At 42.3% G+C, this 17778-nt stretch overlaps 1 protein-coding gene across 7 annotated transcripts in view; it reads right to left on the bottom strand.

Annotated features, from left to right (window-relative positions):
• The window catches only part of TRAPPC12 (trafficking protein particle complex subunit 12), a 69722-nt gene that overhangs the window by 18007 nt on the left and 33937 nt on the right, over window positions 1-17778 (bottom strand). For all 7 annotated transcript variants that reach the window (XM_061622861.1, XM_061622857.1, XM_061622859.1 and 4 more), the window contains one exon: window positions 856-928. In XM_061622861.1, the coding sequence (XP_061478845.1) occupies window positions 856-928 (73 nt within the window). The remainder of the gene's footprint in view (window positions 1-855; window positions 929-17778) is intronic.

The following is a 17778-nucleotide window of genomic DNA, read 5'->3' on the forward strand; positions in this document are numbered from 1 at the left end:
CAAATCGAGCCTAGGTTACCTGGACTTAGGTGGCTCTCTGACAGCACACAAGCCATCAAGAGGGCTAAAAGGGCACAATACAACAGAAATTTGTTAAGAATGCCAATTATTTTAAATGTTAGAAAAATAGGTTTGAATCTTAACTAGGCATCAGTGAACAGAAGGGCTCCTTCTGTTCATGAACAGGACCAAGATCCAGCAGAGGATCCTACTGGCAGAAGGGAACCGGGGGTGGGGGAGGCAATATTTGTCCATTTCCTCTCCCCGCTGCAGCCCTGGTGGGTCTCCATAAGATATCTTCCACAGTACTGTCATATCCTCAAGTATGTTTCTTTTACTCTTGGGGAAACATTGGTAAAGTAAAAGCCCTGCAAAATATGCAATAAAAATATGGTAATGTAGGGTAAAAGATCCTTCAAACAAAACATCTAACAAGCAATTGACACCTCAGGGGGCAAGCCTGGGTCTGAACCTGAACCTTAAATGCCAGAAGAAAAACTTATGGAGACAATGAGCTGAAGTTTAAAACTAAATGCTTTGATTTGTCTTCGATTTCTACGCATCACACTGCTATAATCATAAATCTGTCATTCTAAAACGGCAGCCATTTTTTTTAAACTGGGGAGAAGAACTTGATTTAATGCATCACCATGACCAAAATAAAAAGCAAATCTGTGAAATGATTTCCAGCAATCAAAATACAGGGTGCATTATTTTAAGGCTGAACAGGCTGTATGAACGACAATACCACTGTTTTAACGGCTTCAGAGCAATCTTGTGAGATTTTCTGACAGTATCTGGGCAAGCGATAAAAATACACTGTCTATGGAATAAAAGGCTTTAGGGAATGCCTACCTTGTCTGTTCTCCTGGGTAATGTTAGTCATGCTTCCATCTTCTGCAAAGCCACGTTCCAAATTGTCTAATATCTGCAATGAATATTTTTAAACAACTTTTGTGAATTTTAATACCACTCAGGAGTTAAGCAAAAATTTCTGTATTCAACTCAAACTGGTCACAGTTGTCACATTCTGCATGGACCGAGAGATTTTTCACAAGGGCACCTTTGGAAATCACTGATCTATCAGCATCAGTATCAATCGCCCTTCAGATCAGTTAGAAAGAAAAATAGAGAATGCTTTCATACTGTACTTCAGTTGAACTGTTTTACAATATACCCCAACAGTTAATATTCAAAACACTCTTATGACATACACGTTAGATAGGATATCAATTATTTCCTTAAGGGGAAGGCTATTAGATTGTATGAAAACCTACTTGTGTAAAAGAAAATAAAGTAAGCCAGTTCAATGTTGCGAGCTGCTTTGAGGACTCTAGACAAATTATAAATTTGTCAAATAAACCAACAAACTTGTGATCCACCAAGCCATGCACTGCTAACCAGTGATGACAGCCCAGAGAGGGCTTCCCAGTTTGGCTGTCTGCCTGGCTGTATCTGACTGTATAATAGGGAGACTGCAAAGTATCTGGTAACCTGCAAGACATGGCTGATGGGCTGCAATCAGCATGGTGGGTCACGTGTTGTGCAGGCTTCAGTTAGAGTGTTGGGGCAGTAGTCAATGAAATAGTGCTAGCACAAAAATAACCACTACTCCAACGGCACCTTTCCCCCCTTCCCCCCCCCCCCACTCGTGCCCTGTGTTGTTACCAAATCTGCTCCAGAAGGTTGGGGGGAAACCCAGAACAGATGTAGGGGGCATGCAGGGGAAGGAGAGGGGGAGAAGATTCCATTGCGCAAAGATAAATCCCTGCACTGATGGAAAGTTGGCATTAGCACTACGTTGAATATAGTGCTTTGACTTGGACCAGGGAAACCAGGGTTCAAATAGCTGGTCAGCAATAAAGCTCAATTATTGGTACTGGGCCAATCTCAACCTAACCTATCTTCCAAGGTCATTGGGAGGATGAGCACATGTATGTCATCCTGAACTCCTTGGAGAAAGAGAAAGATTATGAAGTCCCAGCAAGCTAAAATAAAGATGGCTGTGATGATCTGGAAAATTATTTGGATTAGTAGCTCCAAATAGGTTTTTTAAAACTTTTATTTGAAATTTGACAAATTGTACATACAATACAAAATACTGAACAATCCCAAGTATAAATCGACAATAAAGTTGCTTATAAAGAAGAGGAAAAAGAAAAGAATCCTGGTATCTGTTTCCTTTGTTACCTTCCTAGTGTAGATCTCCATATTTGATCATGAGATGTTGGAGGGTTATGTATGCAGTCTGAACTGACAAATTGAATAAAGGGGTACCATGTGATATCAAATTTATTTTTATGTGTTCTACCTTGTACTATCCGTATTTGTGATGTCAAATTCTCACCCAGAGCTATCGACGAAACACAGTTATACTATGTGTCCAAAGAAAGTCCTTCAAGTGTTCACTACTTGTGAGCGATCTCAAGTCCAGCTGCTACCAATAGCAGTAGAACCAGTTTCTTGAATTGCTTATCTTGATTTGAATTAATGAAAAGTTTTAACAATGCTAGTACTGGGCACAGCGTCAAAGGCTGTCTCATAATTAGAGTAATCTCTGAGAACTCCATTACCCAAAAGGTTTGGACATGGGGACAATCCCACCACATATGTAGATACGATCCACATGTGTCACATTGCCTCCAACAGTCAGGACTAGTAGAGTTGGTGATGTGGGACAGCTTGAGTGGAATCATGTACTATTGTGTATAATTTTTAGAAATTTTCTTGGATTTGAGCAGATATAGATTTCAAGGGACACTTGGATCACATAGTATTCCATTGCTCCACTTCTTTTACAATATTAAGTTCCTCGCCCCACATCAGTTTGGTACCTATGAGAGAACCCATCCATTCTACTAGTAACATTCTATAAATCCTAGAAACTAGTTTTCATGGATTGTTCTGTGCTAGCAGGATTAAATTTTCAAAGGCAGTAAGAGGTTGTGATGCCTGCCCCATAACTATAGGTTTAAGGAGGAAATGGATGTTGATTACAATGGAACCAGTTTAAATTGATGCCTGGGACGTATTTTTTCATTATGTTTCCAGACAATGGGAAGTTGTTCTCATACAGGTCTTTCAACCTATATAGGCCACCCATTTCCCAAGCAGACAGTTTAAAAACGTGACCTGCCTGAATAAACATAGGATGAAAGGAATACGGTGTTAATGGGGAGACTGGTCGGGCGAGTTTCCTACACCAAGAGTTCCAAACTGTAAAAGTTAATTTTAAGAATGGGTTATCTACATTGTTCATTTTCCCTTCTTTGGGGAAGAATGGCATGGCCCTGTAAAGCAGGTTAACTAATTCTATACTGATCCATAGTTTGTTTGCGTCATTGTGTATCAGAGTATATCTGTTGTAAAGCACATGTTGTATTTTGAAAAGCATCAAAATAATATTGTAGGTGTGGTATCTCTAAGCTTCCCCTGTATCTCATGTTATATTGGATTTTGTTACTGATCCTAGCTTTTTTGCCTCTGTATATAAATTTACTAAGCAGTATTTGCCATATGCGCATTTTTTTGTTGGGAATAGCCACAGAAGAGTCTGAAAAAGGAATGAGAATTTTGTAAAAAAGACATTTTCACTAACACTACTCCACCCAACCACAACAAATTCAGTTTAGCCCACCTCTTAAGTTCTGGATGGATTTGGTGTAATAAGGGGGTATAATTCTCTGTTCCTAAGCATATTAGATTTTTGGTCAGATAGACCCCTAGGGCATTCCTTGAAACCAGACAATTTCCTAATCTGCCGCTTTTCCTCTGGTGACATTCCTAGATACATAATCTCAAATTTGAGCATGTTAATTTTGAAACATGCTATATTACCATAATTAGATAAGACCATCAATATTTCTCCAATTGCCTCTTGTGGGTTTGACAGCATCAAAGCTATGTCATCTGCAAATAAACTGATGACATGTTGAGATCCACTGATGAAAGGGCCAACAATATGTGGGTTAGAATGAATGGCAATGGCAAGTGGTTCTATGGAGATCACGAACAGGAGTGGGAACAGTGGGCATCCCTGTTTCACCCCACGGCGTATTGCAAATCCCACTAAATCAGTGCCATTAACCCGAACAGTTATTGTTGATTTGTTATAGAGCTGCATTATGGCATCTATAAAAGGTTGTCCCATGTCAAGTTTAGACATTAGTGAACGGAGATAATTCCAGTTCAATCTGTCAAAGGCCTTACATGTGTCTAATGACAGGAGAGCCAAAGGGGAGCCTGAAGTTTTACTGGGTCTGAAATCTGTCTACATGGCATAAAACCAGTTTGGTCTGGGGAGATGTATTGAGTAATAAAGTGTTTCGTCGAGAAGCTAGAATAGATGTAAATATTTTTTCATCTTGATTTAATAGGTTAATGGGTCTATAGGATCCAGCCAATGTCAGGTCTTTTCCCTGCTTTGGAAGGACTATAATCCTATAGTAGTGCCAGGAGAGTGGGATTTGTCCTCCGTCTAAGATATCAGATAAAAGAAAGGCTAAGTGGATGCAAAGAGGTTGTTACATTTTTAATAGAAGTTTCCTCCAAAACTGTCTGTCCCTGGAGCTTTGTAATTTGTGAGTTTTTTATTGCCACTAATACCTCCTCTGTGGAGACAGGCTGATTTAGCAAGTGCATATGATCTTGTGTGTGTGTGTGTGTGGAGGGGGTCATAGGTATCCCACATAAAAAGCTGTCAATTGTTTGTGCTAATGAACTAGTTTCAGAGTAGAGTTCTAAGTAAAATTCAGCAAAAACATTATTGATACTTGGAATGAGTGATTAAACCCCCATCTTGGACTGGATAGTGTAAATTTTCCTATCTTCCTGTTTTTTCCAAATACGGTTAGCAAGCAATTTGGAGTTTTTATCCCCAAATTCAAACTATTTTTGTTTGGTATACATCAGTTGCCTGAGAGTTTTGCAAATTCTAGTTCAAGTTTTCCCCTTTTCTGGAGGAGAGAGCGATAGATTCTAGAACCCACCCACCCCACATCTGTGTTCTAACTCCAGGTCTGCAATTTCCTTTAGTAACCTATCTTTTTCTAATTTATTTAATTTCTTATGTGCCATAAGTTTACTCATACAAAACCCCTGGATAACAGATTTCATTGCATCCCATACAATTGAGGGAACATAAGAACATAAGAACATAAGAAGAGCCTGCTGGATCAGGCCAGTGGCCCATCTAGTCCAGCATCCTGTTCTCACAGTGGCCAACCAGGTGCCTGGGGGAAGCCCGCAAGCAGGACCCGAGTGCAGGAACACTCTCCCCTCCTGAGGCTTCCGGCAACTGGTTTTCAGAAGCATGCTGCCTCTGACTAGGGTGGCAGAGCACAGCCATCATGGCTAGTAGCCATTGATAGCCCTGTCCTCCATGAATTTGTCTAATCTTCTTTTAAAGCCATCCAAGCTGGTGGCCATTACTGCATCTTGTGGGAGCAAATTCCATAGTTTAACTATGCGCTGAGTAAAGAAGTACTTCCTTTTGTCTGTCCTGAATCTTCCAACATTCAGCTTCTTTGAATGTCCACGAGTTCTAGTATTATGAGAGAGGGAGAAAAACTTTTCTCTATCCACTTTCTCAATGCCATGCATAATTTTATACACTTCTATCATGTCTCCTCTGACCCGCCTTTTCTCTAAACTAAAAAGCCCCAAATGCTGCAACCTTTCCTCGTAAGGGAGTCGCTCCATCCCCTTGATCATTCTGGTTGCCCTCTTCTGAACCTTTTCCAACTCTATAATATCCTTTTTGAGATGAGGCGACCAGAACTGTACACAGTATTCCAAATGCGGCCGCACCATACATTTATACAACGGCATTATGATATCGGCTGTTTTATTTTCAATACCTTTCCTAATTATTGCTAGCATGGAATTTGCCTTTTTCACAGCTGCCGCACACTGGGTCGACATTTTCATCGTGCTGTCCACTACAACCCCGAGGTCTCTCTCCTGGTCGGTCACCGCCAGTTCAGACCCCATGAGCGTATATGTGAAATTCAGATTTTTTGCTCCAATATGCATAATTTTACACTTGTTTATATTGAATTGCATTTGCCATTTTTCCGCCCATTCACTCAGTTTGGAGAGGTCTTTTTGGAGCTCTTCGCAATCCCTTTTTGTTTTAACAACCCTGAACAATTTAGTGTCGTCAGCAAACTTGGCCACTTCACTGCTCACTCCTAATTCTAGGTCATCAATGAACAAGTTGAAAAGTACAGGTCCCAATACCGATCCTTGAGGAACTCCACTTTCTACAGCCCTCCATTGGGAGAACTGTCCGTTTATTCCTACTCTCTGCTTTCTGCTTCTTAACCAATTCCTTATCCACAAGAGGACCTCTCCTCTTATTCCATGACTGCTAAGCTTCCTCAGAAGCCTTTGGTGAGGTACCTTGTCAAACGCTTTTTGAAAGTCTAAGTACACTATGTCCACTGGATCACCTCTATCTATATGCTTGTTGACACTCTCAAAGAATTCTAATAGGTTACTGAGACAGGACTTTCCCTTGCAGAAGCCATGCTGGCTCTGCTTCAGCAAGGCTTGTTCTTCTATGTGCTTAGTTAATCTAGCTTTAATAATACTTTCTACCAGTTTTCCAGGGACAGAAGTTAAGCTAATTGGCCTGTAATTTCCGGGATCCCCTCTGGATCCCTTTTTGAAGATTGGCGTTACATTTGCCACTTTCCAGTCCTCAGGCACGGAGGAGGACCCAAGGGACAAGTTACATATTTTAGTTAGCAGATCAGCAATTTCACCTTTGAGTTCTTTGAGAACTCTCGGGTGGATGCCATCCGGGCCCGGTGATTTGTCAGTTTTTGTATTGTCTATTAAGCCTAGAACTTCCTCTCTCGTTACCACTATTTGTCTTAGTTCCTCAGAATCCCTTCCTGCAAATGTTAGTTCAGGTTCAGGGATCTGCCCTATATCTTCCACTGTGAAGACAGATGCAAAGAATTCATTTAGCTTCTCTGCAATCTCCTTATCGTTCTTTAGTACACCTTTGACTCCCTTATCACCCAAGGGTCCAATTGTCTCCCTAGATGGTCTCCTGCTTTGAATGTATTTATAGAATTTTTTGTGGTTGGTTTTTATGTTCTTAGCAATGTGCTCCTCAAATTCTTTTTTAGCATCCCTTATTGTCTTCTTGCATTTCTTTTGCCAGAGTTTGTGTTCTTTTTTATTTTCTTCATTCGGACAAGACTTCCATTTTCTGAAGGAAGACTTTTTGCCTCTAAGAGCTTCCTTGACTTTGCTTGTTAACCATGCTGGCATCTTCTTGGCCCAGGCGGTACCTTTTCTGATCTGCGGTATGCACTCCAGTTGAGCTTCTAATATAGTGTTTTTAAACAACTTCCAAGCATTTTCGAGTGATGTGACCCTCTGGACTTTGTTTTTCAGCGTTCTTTTATGTAAATTTATGTAAAATTTATGTAAATTTTATGTAAATTAAATGTAAATTTAATTTTTAGGTCGCCTATCTGGCCGAAGCCACTCTAGGCGACGTACATATTAAATTTCAATAAAATACAATAAAATACAATAATTACAATAAAATACAATATAATCAGCAGTAACAAAAATAACAACATATGCAGTACACAACAACAGGCATTCAGTATGTAATTAGCCCATCCCGGCGGTCCCAAAGGCCTGTTTTTAAACAATTTCCAAGCATTTTCGAGTGATGTGACCCTCTAAACTTTGTTTTTCAGCTTTCTTTTTACCAATCCCCTCCTTTTTGTGAAGTTTCCTCTTTTGAAGTCAAATGTGACCGTGTTGGATTTTCTTGGCAATTGGCCAGTTACATGTATGTTTAATTTAATAGCACTACGGTCACTGCTCCCAATCTGTTCAACAACACTTACATCTCGCACCAGGTCCCGGTCCCCACTGAGGATTAAGTCCAGGGTTGCCGTCCCTCTGGTCGGTTCCATGACCAACTGATCTAGGGAATAGTCATTTAGAATATCTAGAAACTTTGCTTCTTTGTCATGACTGGAACACATATGCAGCCAGTCTATGTCCGGGTAGTTGAAGTCACCCATTACTACCACATTTCCTAGTTTGGATGCTTCCTCAATTTCATATCTCATCTCAAGGTCTCCCTGAGCATTTTGATCAGGGGGACGATAGATCGTTCCCAGTATTAAGTCCCTCCTGGGGCATGGTATCACCACCCACAACGATTCTGTGGAGGAGTCCGCCTCTTTTGGGGTTTCGAGCTTGTTGGATTCAATGCCTTCTTTCACGTATAGAGCGACTCCGCCACCGATACGTCCTTCCCTGTCCTTCCGATATAGTTTATATCCAGGGATAACCGTATCCCACTGGTTTTCTCCATTCCACCAGGTCTCAGCTATGCTCACTATATCAATGCTCTTCTCTAAGACCAAGCACTCCAGTTCTCCCATCTTGGTTCGGAGGCTCCTAGCATTAGCGTACAGGCACTTGTAAGCAGTGTCTCTGTTCAAGTGTCTTTGGGACTTGTGGTTAGGCCTGTGGTAATTTTGCTCTTCTGAATTTATATCCTGTGCCCCTGCTCTCACAATGTCTACTTCTAGGCCTACCCCTTTTAAAATTTCATCATTTCTTTGGTTTTTATCCCAGGGGGGAGGTTTATTCCGAACCGGACCTTTCTCAGCTCCTGTCGGGTTTCCCCCCTCAGTCAGTTTAAAAGCTGCTCTGCTACCTTTTTAATTTTAAGTGCCAGCATTCAAGTCAAAATATTCCTTAATAGATTTTTCCAAGTTGTCCCAAGACATTTTGTCTTGTAGCAGGGAAGAAGAGACTCACCAGCTGGGATCATGATGGTGTGTAGAGAGGTGTTGTAGCTGGGCCCAAACAGCGGCATGGTCAGATAGTTCTATACAGCTAACTCCTGCATCGACCAGTTTATCCCCCCAATTGGTAGAAGCAAGAATGTAATCTAATCTTGCATAATTTTGGAATCTTGGGGTACAGCAAGTGTAATTACAATCAGTGGGGCAAAGAGTTCTCCAGACATCAATCATGTGAAATCAGGACAAAAGTTCTGAAAGTGAACAATGGGATTGATTATCCAAACCTCTCGATCTTTGCCTGTCCAGTTTGGGCTGATTTACCATATTTAAATCTCCCGCAAGAAGCAACTCTCCTTCCCCGAACAGACCCAAATCTGTAAGGGTCTGCTCCAGAAAGGAGAACTGATTTGAATTTGGACCAGAAACCAATGCGTGATTAATTTACCACACAGGGTGCCTTTAGCAAAAATATATCAGCCTTTTTCATCTTTTTGGGAAGAGATTATTTTAAAGTTAAGTGTATGAGCCAAAAGCAGTGCAACCTCTCTAGATTTAGACGTGCCTGGGGAGGTAAATTGTTGTTGTGGATAACGCCTATGTTTCAGTAGGCAGTCTGTGCATTTTCTATGATGTGTCTCCTGCACATCGGGAGAGTCTCTACATAAGGCATTCAACACCATGCATCTCTTAATTGGGTTGCCTACTCCTGGGCATTAAGTGTCAGAACTTTTATGGTATCCAAACCCATAAAGGAATCAGGTGGAGACATTAGATTTGGCTTAGTATTTTATACAATGAAACTTTAAACTAACAGAGAAAGTTAAACTATTAAACCTTGTGGGAAAACATTCCTTCAACAAGTATGCCAGATGAGAGTACCAACCAAGGATATTCCCAAAACAAAGAAAAAAATCCAACACTCAGGCAGGTGGAGATCCAATGAGGAACTCTTGCGGGGATTAAGATGCATCCCTAATGGAAGCTCACCCCTTCCCCCCACCGCTAGAAGTAACAAGAATTTTAGATTCTCTGCCAAAACACCCAAGGTAAGTAGTATGAAATATGAGCTAACTGGGTTTTCCGAGAGGTGGAAGGAGCTTTCTCTGTGTTGTCTAGAGTGGAAATGTAGCATGTGGCTCCCATTGGGTAAAATGTCTCAGTCCATTTGAATCTTCTTTTCTTTTGCTCCTTCTGGGGCCTGGGCTTTCTGTGCCAGTTCAGGTCGCTATCGGCATAGGAAAGGCTGATCCCAGGTTCAGAAATAGAGGATGCTTCTCAAACCCTTATGGGTGGAGACACGGTGAATTACGCCATCTACAGTGGTAAGCAACTGGAAAGGAAAACCCCATCTGTACTTGATTCCCGCCTTTTGAAGCTTCTCCGTCTAAGGGCGAAAATCACGCCTCGGCTTCAGTCATGAAGAAGCTGAATAGTGTTCTCTTGGCAAGAATTGTGTTCTAGATTTTGAGCTTGCTTCAACATGGTGTCTTTAGTGAGCTGATTTTGAAAGTGGAGGATAATATCTCTCTGACGTTTCGTATTTTGGAGGTTTTCAGGGCAGTTTTGGAAGGCAGCCACTATGTCAGTTTCCACCAACTCTTCTATCTTTAGTGTTTCCACTGGAGCATAAAAGAGCATAAATCTTGTTGTTCACGGCTTTCAATAAAACCACAGATTTTCAGATTTAAGCGACATTTGTCGTTCTCTGCCTCCTCCAGTCAGAGTTGCAGAGTAAGATTGGTGTCCATTGCTTCCCCCGCAGTAGTTGCAACTTCAGAAAGGGTGTTCTCTGCTTTTGTTACCCTGTCATCTATAGGCTTAATAGCTGCTTTCCATTCTGCTGTAAGATCATTTTGGAGTTTATCAAATTTGGCTGTCATTTCTGCTAAAAGAAATGTCGCCACCGCTTTGTCTTTCTTTGACAGTTTCACTTGCTTGGCAGCCATGCCGGGCCCGTCTTCATCAATGTCAGATACCTCTGATGTAGCTACTTGCTCTCTCGACTTGAAATAAGTCTTCAGGCTTTTTTCTCATTGAGGTTGAGGTCTTTGTTGCATATTTTGGCAGATGATGGTAAAAGTTCAAAGATTTAAAAAATTTAACAGGTGATATGGCTAAACAGCGGTGGGGAGAGGAACATACAGATTATTGCCTCCATCTTCTGTGGGTGACGTCAGCACCCTCCAGCTTCAAATGGTTTTGAACCTGAATTAAGCCTCCCACCTGCACTGAAGAATATCTTCTATTCTCTTTTCTCCACTACATTGCCTCAAATTACCATCAATTTTAAAATCATGATTGTAGCATCCTTTTGGCCAAAGAGAACTGAATGAAATTCACTCTGGTGCCTGTTAAAGCCACTTGTACTTCAATTAGCTAGTAGTTTCTGCTAATCAGCACACATAAGGGGCTCCCTCTCCTGGGGACTGAATGCACTGTTTCGGTGTTGATCTCAGCTCCTGCCAGCTAAGAGAGACCATTTACAGCAGGGCTGGGGAATCTTTTTTATCCCAAGGGCTGCGTTCCCTTCTAAGAAACCTTCCCAGGGCCACATGTTAAGGATTGGGTGAGGCTACAGGCAAACGTAGGCACAGCAAGGAATGCAAATTTCACTTTTGTACAGTAGACTAGTTTCTACATACTAGTTGCTTGTCCCGGACAAGCAAGAGGCATTATCAGAGTTCAAGGACACATTCCAGCCAGCCAAAAACACTCCATAGTGTAGAGTGGGGTGAGTGAGGGATGTGGCCTGGGGAAAGTTCTGAGGGCCAGATGGAGAGGCTTGGAGGGCCAAATTTTGCCTCCACATCTAAGGTTCCCCACCCGATATACACTAACACTTCCAAACAAAGAGGACCATGCAGTCATTTGTTTCTAGGCAAGTTATCTCAGACGAAATGTATTTATTAACTATTTATACAGTGCCATCAACGAACACGATACTTTACAGAGTGTAGCATGACATGCCGCTGCCCAGAAGAGCAAGGCAGAATCTAAATTTCAGCAGTAGGAAACACAATGAAGAGTGGGAAGGGAGGCAAGGGTAACATGGGATGAAAACATGCAAATGCTTTTTGAGTGTACTAAAGCTTTGCTTCAGATAGGGATAAGAAATAAGGAGTATAAGAAAGGATCTGAAAGAAAGAAGTGGTGCCGTATAGGTGTGCTTGGAGGGAGTCCCTGACCAAGGGGTTTGAGGAAGTGGGAGTCTGGGATGGATGAGAATGGGAGGAACAAGAGTCACAGGCAGGAATGCATTTGGAGGTAAGGACAGGATGGCAGGATGGAGAGCTTTGACTGTAAGCTCAAGGAGCTACATGTGGAAGAGGCTGTGAAGCCAGTGAAGGGATTTGAGGAGAGGCACCACATGTCTCAATGACAAGAGAAGTTAATGACTTGGGCAGCAGAGCTATAGACCAGATGTCACTGGACTACAACTTCTATCCACTCCAACCAGCATGGCCAATGGTCAGGGATGAAGTGAGCTGTAGTCCAACATCTGGGACATAGATCTACCGAGAAGAAGAAGAAAAAGCAGCAGCAGAAGCAGCAGCTGCTTCCACTCTTGATTCATGGGTAATAAGGTGTTTTTCTACACTTGTTTCAAAAAAGGAGGAGGGAAATGTGAAAAATTGTTCCTGAAAGGCTATGCCATGGGGAGGAGACTTGCCCATTTTCATAATGCAGTTGTATTAACCTTTCTACTAGAAGCAGGTGGGCTACACCTGGTGATACAGATCCTGCTAACAAACGCTTGGTTGCATGAAGAAATCATATCATGCTGCACCGTGGGGAGACTTTCTTTTAAAAATAGGTGGAGCAAGACCTGGAGATACAGTCCTGCCTACAGATGGCAGGAAGCCTTGTCGCAATACGCTTTAGTACAAACTGAATCACACAATAGGGCTTGGCAGCCAATGCAGCTGGGCCAGAATTGGTATCATAAACCTGAACCCCAGTTAAATAATCTGGCTGCTGCATTTTGCATGTTGCAGTTTCCAAACAGTTTTCAAAGGCAATCCTACATATAACATACTGCAATAGTCTCCAAATCCACTGTTCTTCAACTTTGGGTCCCCAGATGTTGCTAGACTACAACTCCCATCATCCCTTGACAGCATGGTCAACGGTCAGGGATGATGGGAGTTGTAGTCCAGCAACATCTGGGGACCCAAGGTTGAAGAACACTGGTTTTACATAGAAGTTCCCAGAGCATGGCCTACTGAGGACAGGCTTTCCACATCCAGATAGAGTAAACATTGCAGTCCTAATTGGGATAAATGCAAACATGAGGCATGGGACAGACTTGGCTCCAGGGATGGATAACCTGCAGCCCTCCACTTACTGTTGAAAGTACAACTCCCATTAGCTCCAGGCAACATGGCTAATGGTTGAGGATGGTGGGAGTTGTAGTCCAGCAATATCCAAAGGGCCACAGCTTCTCCATCCCTGCTTTACCCTGACATGACAAGTCTTACAGTGAGAACCAACTCGCGTATAATTTCAAGTGGTTCAGTTGACTGCTTCCCTTCAATGTGGCAAGGAAAAGGAAAAGCTAATGTATTGTCATCAGCATACCTGAACACTAGCCAGGAGCCTGGCTTAAGACTCCTTTTTTGTAAGTAGCAAAATCTTGTGCTGAAACAATCACTGGAGGGTTGGGGGAAGGCTTTCTGGACTAAGTTCAGTCTTGCAGTTTCTGCTTTTACATCCCTCCTCCCTCAATATGTCTCCAGGTGGATGCCTACTAGACTGTTTCTCTTACTGGTATCAGTCTTTAAGTGGTCCCAGCTAGATTTTCGAAGGAACATTTCACAGAGATGAATGAGGGGGAAATAAATTAATATCCACATTGCAGCAGCTTTTGTTTGCCTGAAGACAAACCCCTATTAGGCTGGCTCACCAGGACAAAAATATATTGATTTATGTAAGGAAGGCCAGTGGTCCAAATGAAAAACAAAACAAGATCCTTAAAAAAAAACTTTTTTAAAAAAGCAAGGGGTTCCACTGAGTCTCCTGAAGTGCAGAATATTCAATTCTGATTTTCCTGTGAGGTTTATCTTGATAATGCCTATAGGCTACATATTTACTCAATGGAAAGGATGCATAATATAAAATTTCTCCTAGAAACTGAAGAAAGGTTCTATATTTCATCAAACTATTAGGGAAACTTTCATGAAGCAACACAAAGAATACTTAAACGTCCTGTAATAATATATGCATGGCCTTAAAATATAAAAAGACTTCTTTCAGAAAAAAGGAAAAAGGTCTGGCCTAAATGGGAAGAAAAGAAAGGAAAATAAATTGTGGCAAATATAAGATGATAAGGCAAGTGAAAGAATGTGAAGAGAATGTTGTTAAAACTAACAATAAAAAAATGTCTTTAAAGAAGCAGAAGCACCAAATGAGTGAGGAGCCAGTTGGACCATTATACACCAAAGGAGGAGGATAGGGAGATTGCAGAGAAACTGAATGACCACTTTGCATCTGTCTTTGTTGTGAAAGACACAGGACCCATACCTGTGCCGTAACTGATTTTTTCAGGGAAATTGTCTGAAGAATCAAGTGAAATAGACAAGAGATGAAGTTCTTCAGCAGTGGTGGGGAACCGGCTTCAGTCCAAGGGCCACATTTCCTCCTGGACAACTTTCTGGGGGCCACATTTCAGAGGTGGATGGGACCAGAGGGAAACTCAGAGGGTAGGGCAACAGATGTGATTTTATTTTCCACGGTTAAATTTCAACCACAAAAAAGGCTTCTAATCACCCCCCCTCCTCATCCACACAAGCAAGAGGCATCATCACAGTTCAAGGACACACTCTCATCAGGCAAAAGCACTTGAGGAGGTTGTGGAGCTCAGTTGGTGAGGTATGTGGCCTTGGAAGAAGGGACTGGTCTGAAATACCTGGACTTTACAAAAAAGCTGTTTACAAAAAGTCCCTCACCAAAGGCTTCAGTCATGAGATACGAGGATGTGCTTATAGTTAGTGCAGAACTCAGTTGCTAGAATTTTGAAGGGTACAGCCACAGTAGTTCACATTGTACCTGAAAATCTACAATGGCTGCCTATTTACTTTCCAGCCCAATGTAAGGTTCTGGTCCTTCCCTTTAAAGTCTTAAATAGATTATTACTCAAATACTTGAAGGAGCACTGTGAGGCGTCCTTCCCTGGCTCTCCCTGTCAGGTTCCTACCTGCGCGTGGCTACTGCCTGTCACTAGGCACCACCAGGGACTCCACCAGTCCGGACTGCCTTTTTTTATTGTTTCTCTCCCCGCTCTAGCACAGATCTCAACAGATCCCCCTGCTAGGCAACCACCAGTCACGTCCTAATACTAGTATTCCCAGAGACTCTGAATACTGGTATTGTTATTCTCTTCACCGCTGCCACCATTTGTTACAGTTCCCCTTCAGCCTTGGTCATCATTACCTTACCCTCCCTTCTGGTCTGTGAAACCCCAGCCAAGGATCAGGCCTTTGGTAAACCAAATTAAGTATTTATTAAAGATAACAAAGCTAACAAGATTTCTTCTTAAAGCACATAAGCATATGGTTTTACTCAATACTAATCCGAACTCCACCTCCCTCCTTCTCCATTCTCCTGTCAAACAACTCTCTAAACCCCACCAAGCAACCCACTCAGTTCTCTTCTCCCCCCGATTCCACTCTCACTCTTCCTTTTATACGTTCAGCCATTTTAAAAACTCAGCCAATCATCTAGCATTCTACTGCCCATTCACTCCCCCTCCTCTTTCACTACTTACCATATATCTTCTAAACAACCAACACTTACCATACATACATTAATATAGGAACATCACATTCCCCCCCCCCCTAAAACAACGGCAGAGTATTATTCCTGTTCCAGGATTTATACGTCACGTTAACAAATAAAAGTCTCTATGGGGAAAATGTCTTTCTTTGTTCCTCCGTCTGGTCACGTCACTGCAGTCCCAGCCACTTGCCTGGAAAGTCCATCGGCCAGTACATTGTCCTTGCCTTTTATGAACTGGAAGTCCACTTGATAGTCCTGTAGGGCCCAGGACCACCTCTGCAGCATAGTGTTATGGTTTTTCATAGTCTGCAACCATAACAAGGCCCGATGATCCGTAGTCACTGTGAATCTTCGTCCCCACACGTATGGGCGCAACTTGTTCAGTCCCCACACGACCGCTAGGCACTCCTTCTGGACCGACGAATAGTTTTTCTCCCTCAGCGTCAGCTTGCGACTCAGGTACGCCACTGGATGTCTGGTGCCTTCTCTCTCCTGCAGCAAGACGACTCCCAGCGCCATGTCCGACGCATCTGTAGCCACGATGAATGGTTTCTCATAGTCTGGTGCTATTAATATGGGTCCTTGGCACAAGGCTTGCTTCAGTAGATCAAAAGCCTTCTGACATTCATCCGTCCATACCACACGCTCAGAACACTTCTTCTTTGTTAATTCATGCAAGGGGGTTGCTATTTCCCCAAAATTTCTCACAAACTTCCTATAAAATCCAGCTACATCCAGAAATGCCCTTACTTGTTTTTTGGTTAAGGGGATCGGCCACGCTTGTATTGCCTCCACCTTGCTCCATAAGGGGGTGATTTTCCCACTCCCCACCTTATGTCCTAAATAGATTACTTCCTTTAGTCCAAACTGGCATTTCTTAGCTTTTATTGTGAGGCCTGCTTTTCTTAAGGCCTCCAATACTGTTGTCAGGTGTTGGACATGCTCAGGCACCGACTTGCTAAAAATGGCCACGTCATCGATATAGGCCACTGCAAAATCTGACATGCCTCGCAACACAGTATTGATTAGCCTCTGAAATGAACTTGGTGAGTTCCTTAGTGCCATGGGTAAGGTCACAAACTCATATAACCCCTCTGGTGTACTGAAGGCAGTTTTGGCTCTGGATTGCTCGTCTAGTTCCATTTGCCAAAATCCTTTACAGAGATCTAGTGTAGAGATAATGGTTGCTGCCCCCAATAACTCTAACATTGCGTCTACCCTAGGCATAGGATACGCATCTGGGACAGTAATTTTATTGATTAGCCGATAATCAATGCAAAACCTGGTCGTTCCATCTTTTTTCGGAACCAGGACAATACTTGAGGCCCAGGGACTGATGGATTCCCTGATCACTCCTAATTCCAGCATATCTTCCACCTCCTTTTTGATCTCATTCAAAACTTTCCCATTCACACGGTACGGAACAGATCTGATTGGGGCATGATCTCCAGTATCAATGGAATGTATAACTATACTGGTTCGGCCAGGTTTGTTGCTAAAGAGATTCCTATAGGTTTTCAAAACTCTCAGAATCTCTTCTTTTACTTCCTCCTTCACCTCCTCTGACCATTCCACTTGATCTACCCCTCCTTTGTCTTTGCTTTCCTGTACCAAATCTGGAAGTTCAGGCCCACTTCCCTCAGGGAATAAGGTAACTTGCAACACCTGTGCATCCCTGGTATGGTAAGGCTTCAACATATTTACATGAACCACTTTGCTTTTGTTTAATTGGTCTGTGGTGATTACATACGTCACTGTGTCAAGCCTTTCTCTGATGGTATATGGTCCTTCCCAGTTAGCCTGTAATTTGTCATGTTTCCTGGGTATGAACGCCATAACCATATCTCCCACATCATACACACGTTTTCTGGCTGTTCTGTCATACCAGTAACGTTGCTTCTCCTGTGCTTGACTCAAATTCTTTTTCACCATCTCCATCACTGATGTTAATTTATTGCGGAATTCCAATACAAAATCTACTACAGATGTTTTGTACTCTCCCAGGGTTCCTTCCCATGAATTTTTTAATAGTTCCAAAGGTCCCCTCACTTTTCTAGTGAACATGAGTTCAAAGGGTGAGAAGCCTGTTGACTCCTGAGGGACTTCTCTGTATGCAAACAAGAAGCATCCTAACCGTTCATCCCAGTTTTGTGGGTGATCTTGAACATAGCTTCTGATCATGCCCTTCAAAACGCCATTGAATCTCTCTGTT

This window comes from Rhineura floridana, chromosome 4 (assembly GCF_030035675.1).
Source record: "Rhineura floridana isolate rRhiFlo1 chromosome 4, rRhiFlo1.hap2, whole genome shotgun sequence".
NCBI lineage: Eukaryota > Metazoa > Chordata > Lepidosauria > Squamata > Rhineuridae > Rhineura > Rhineura floridana.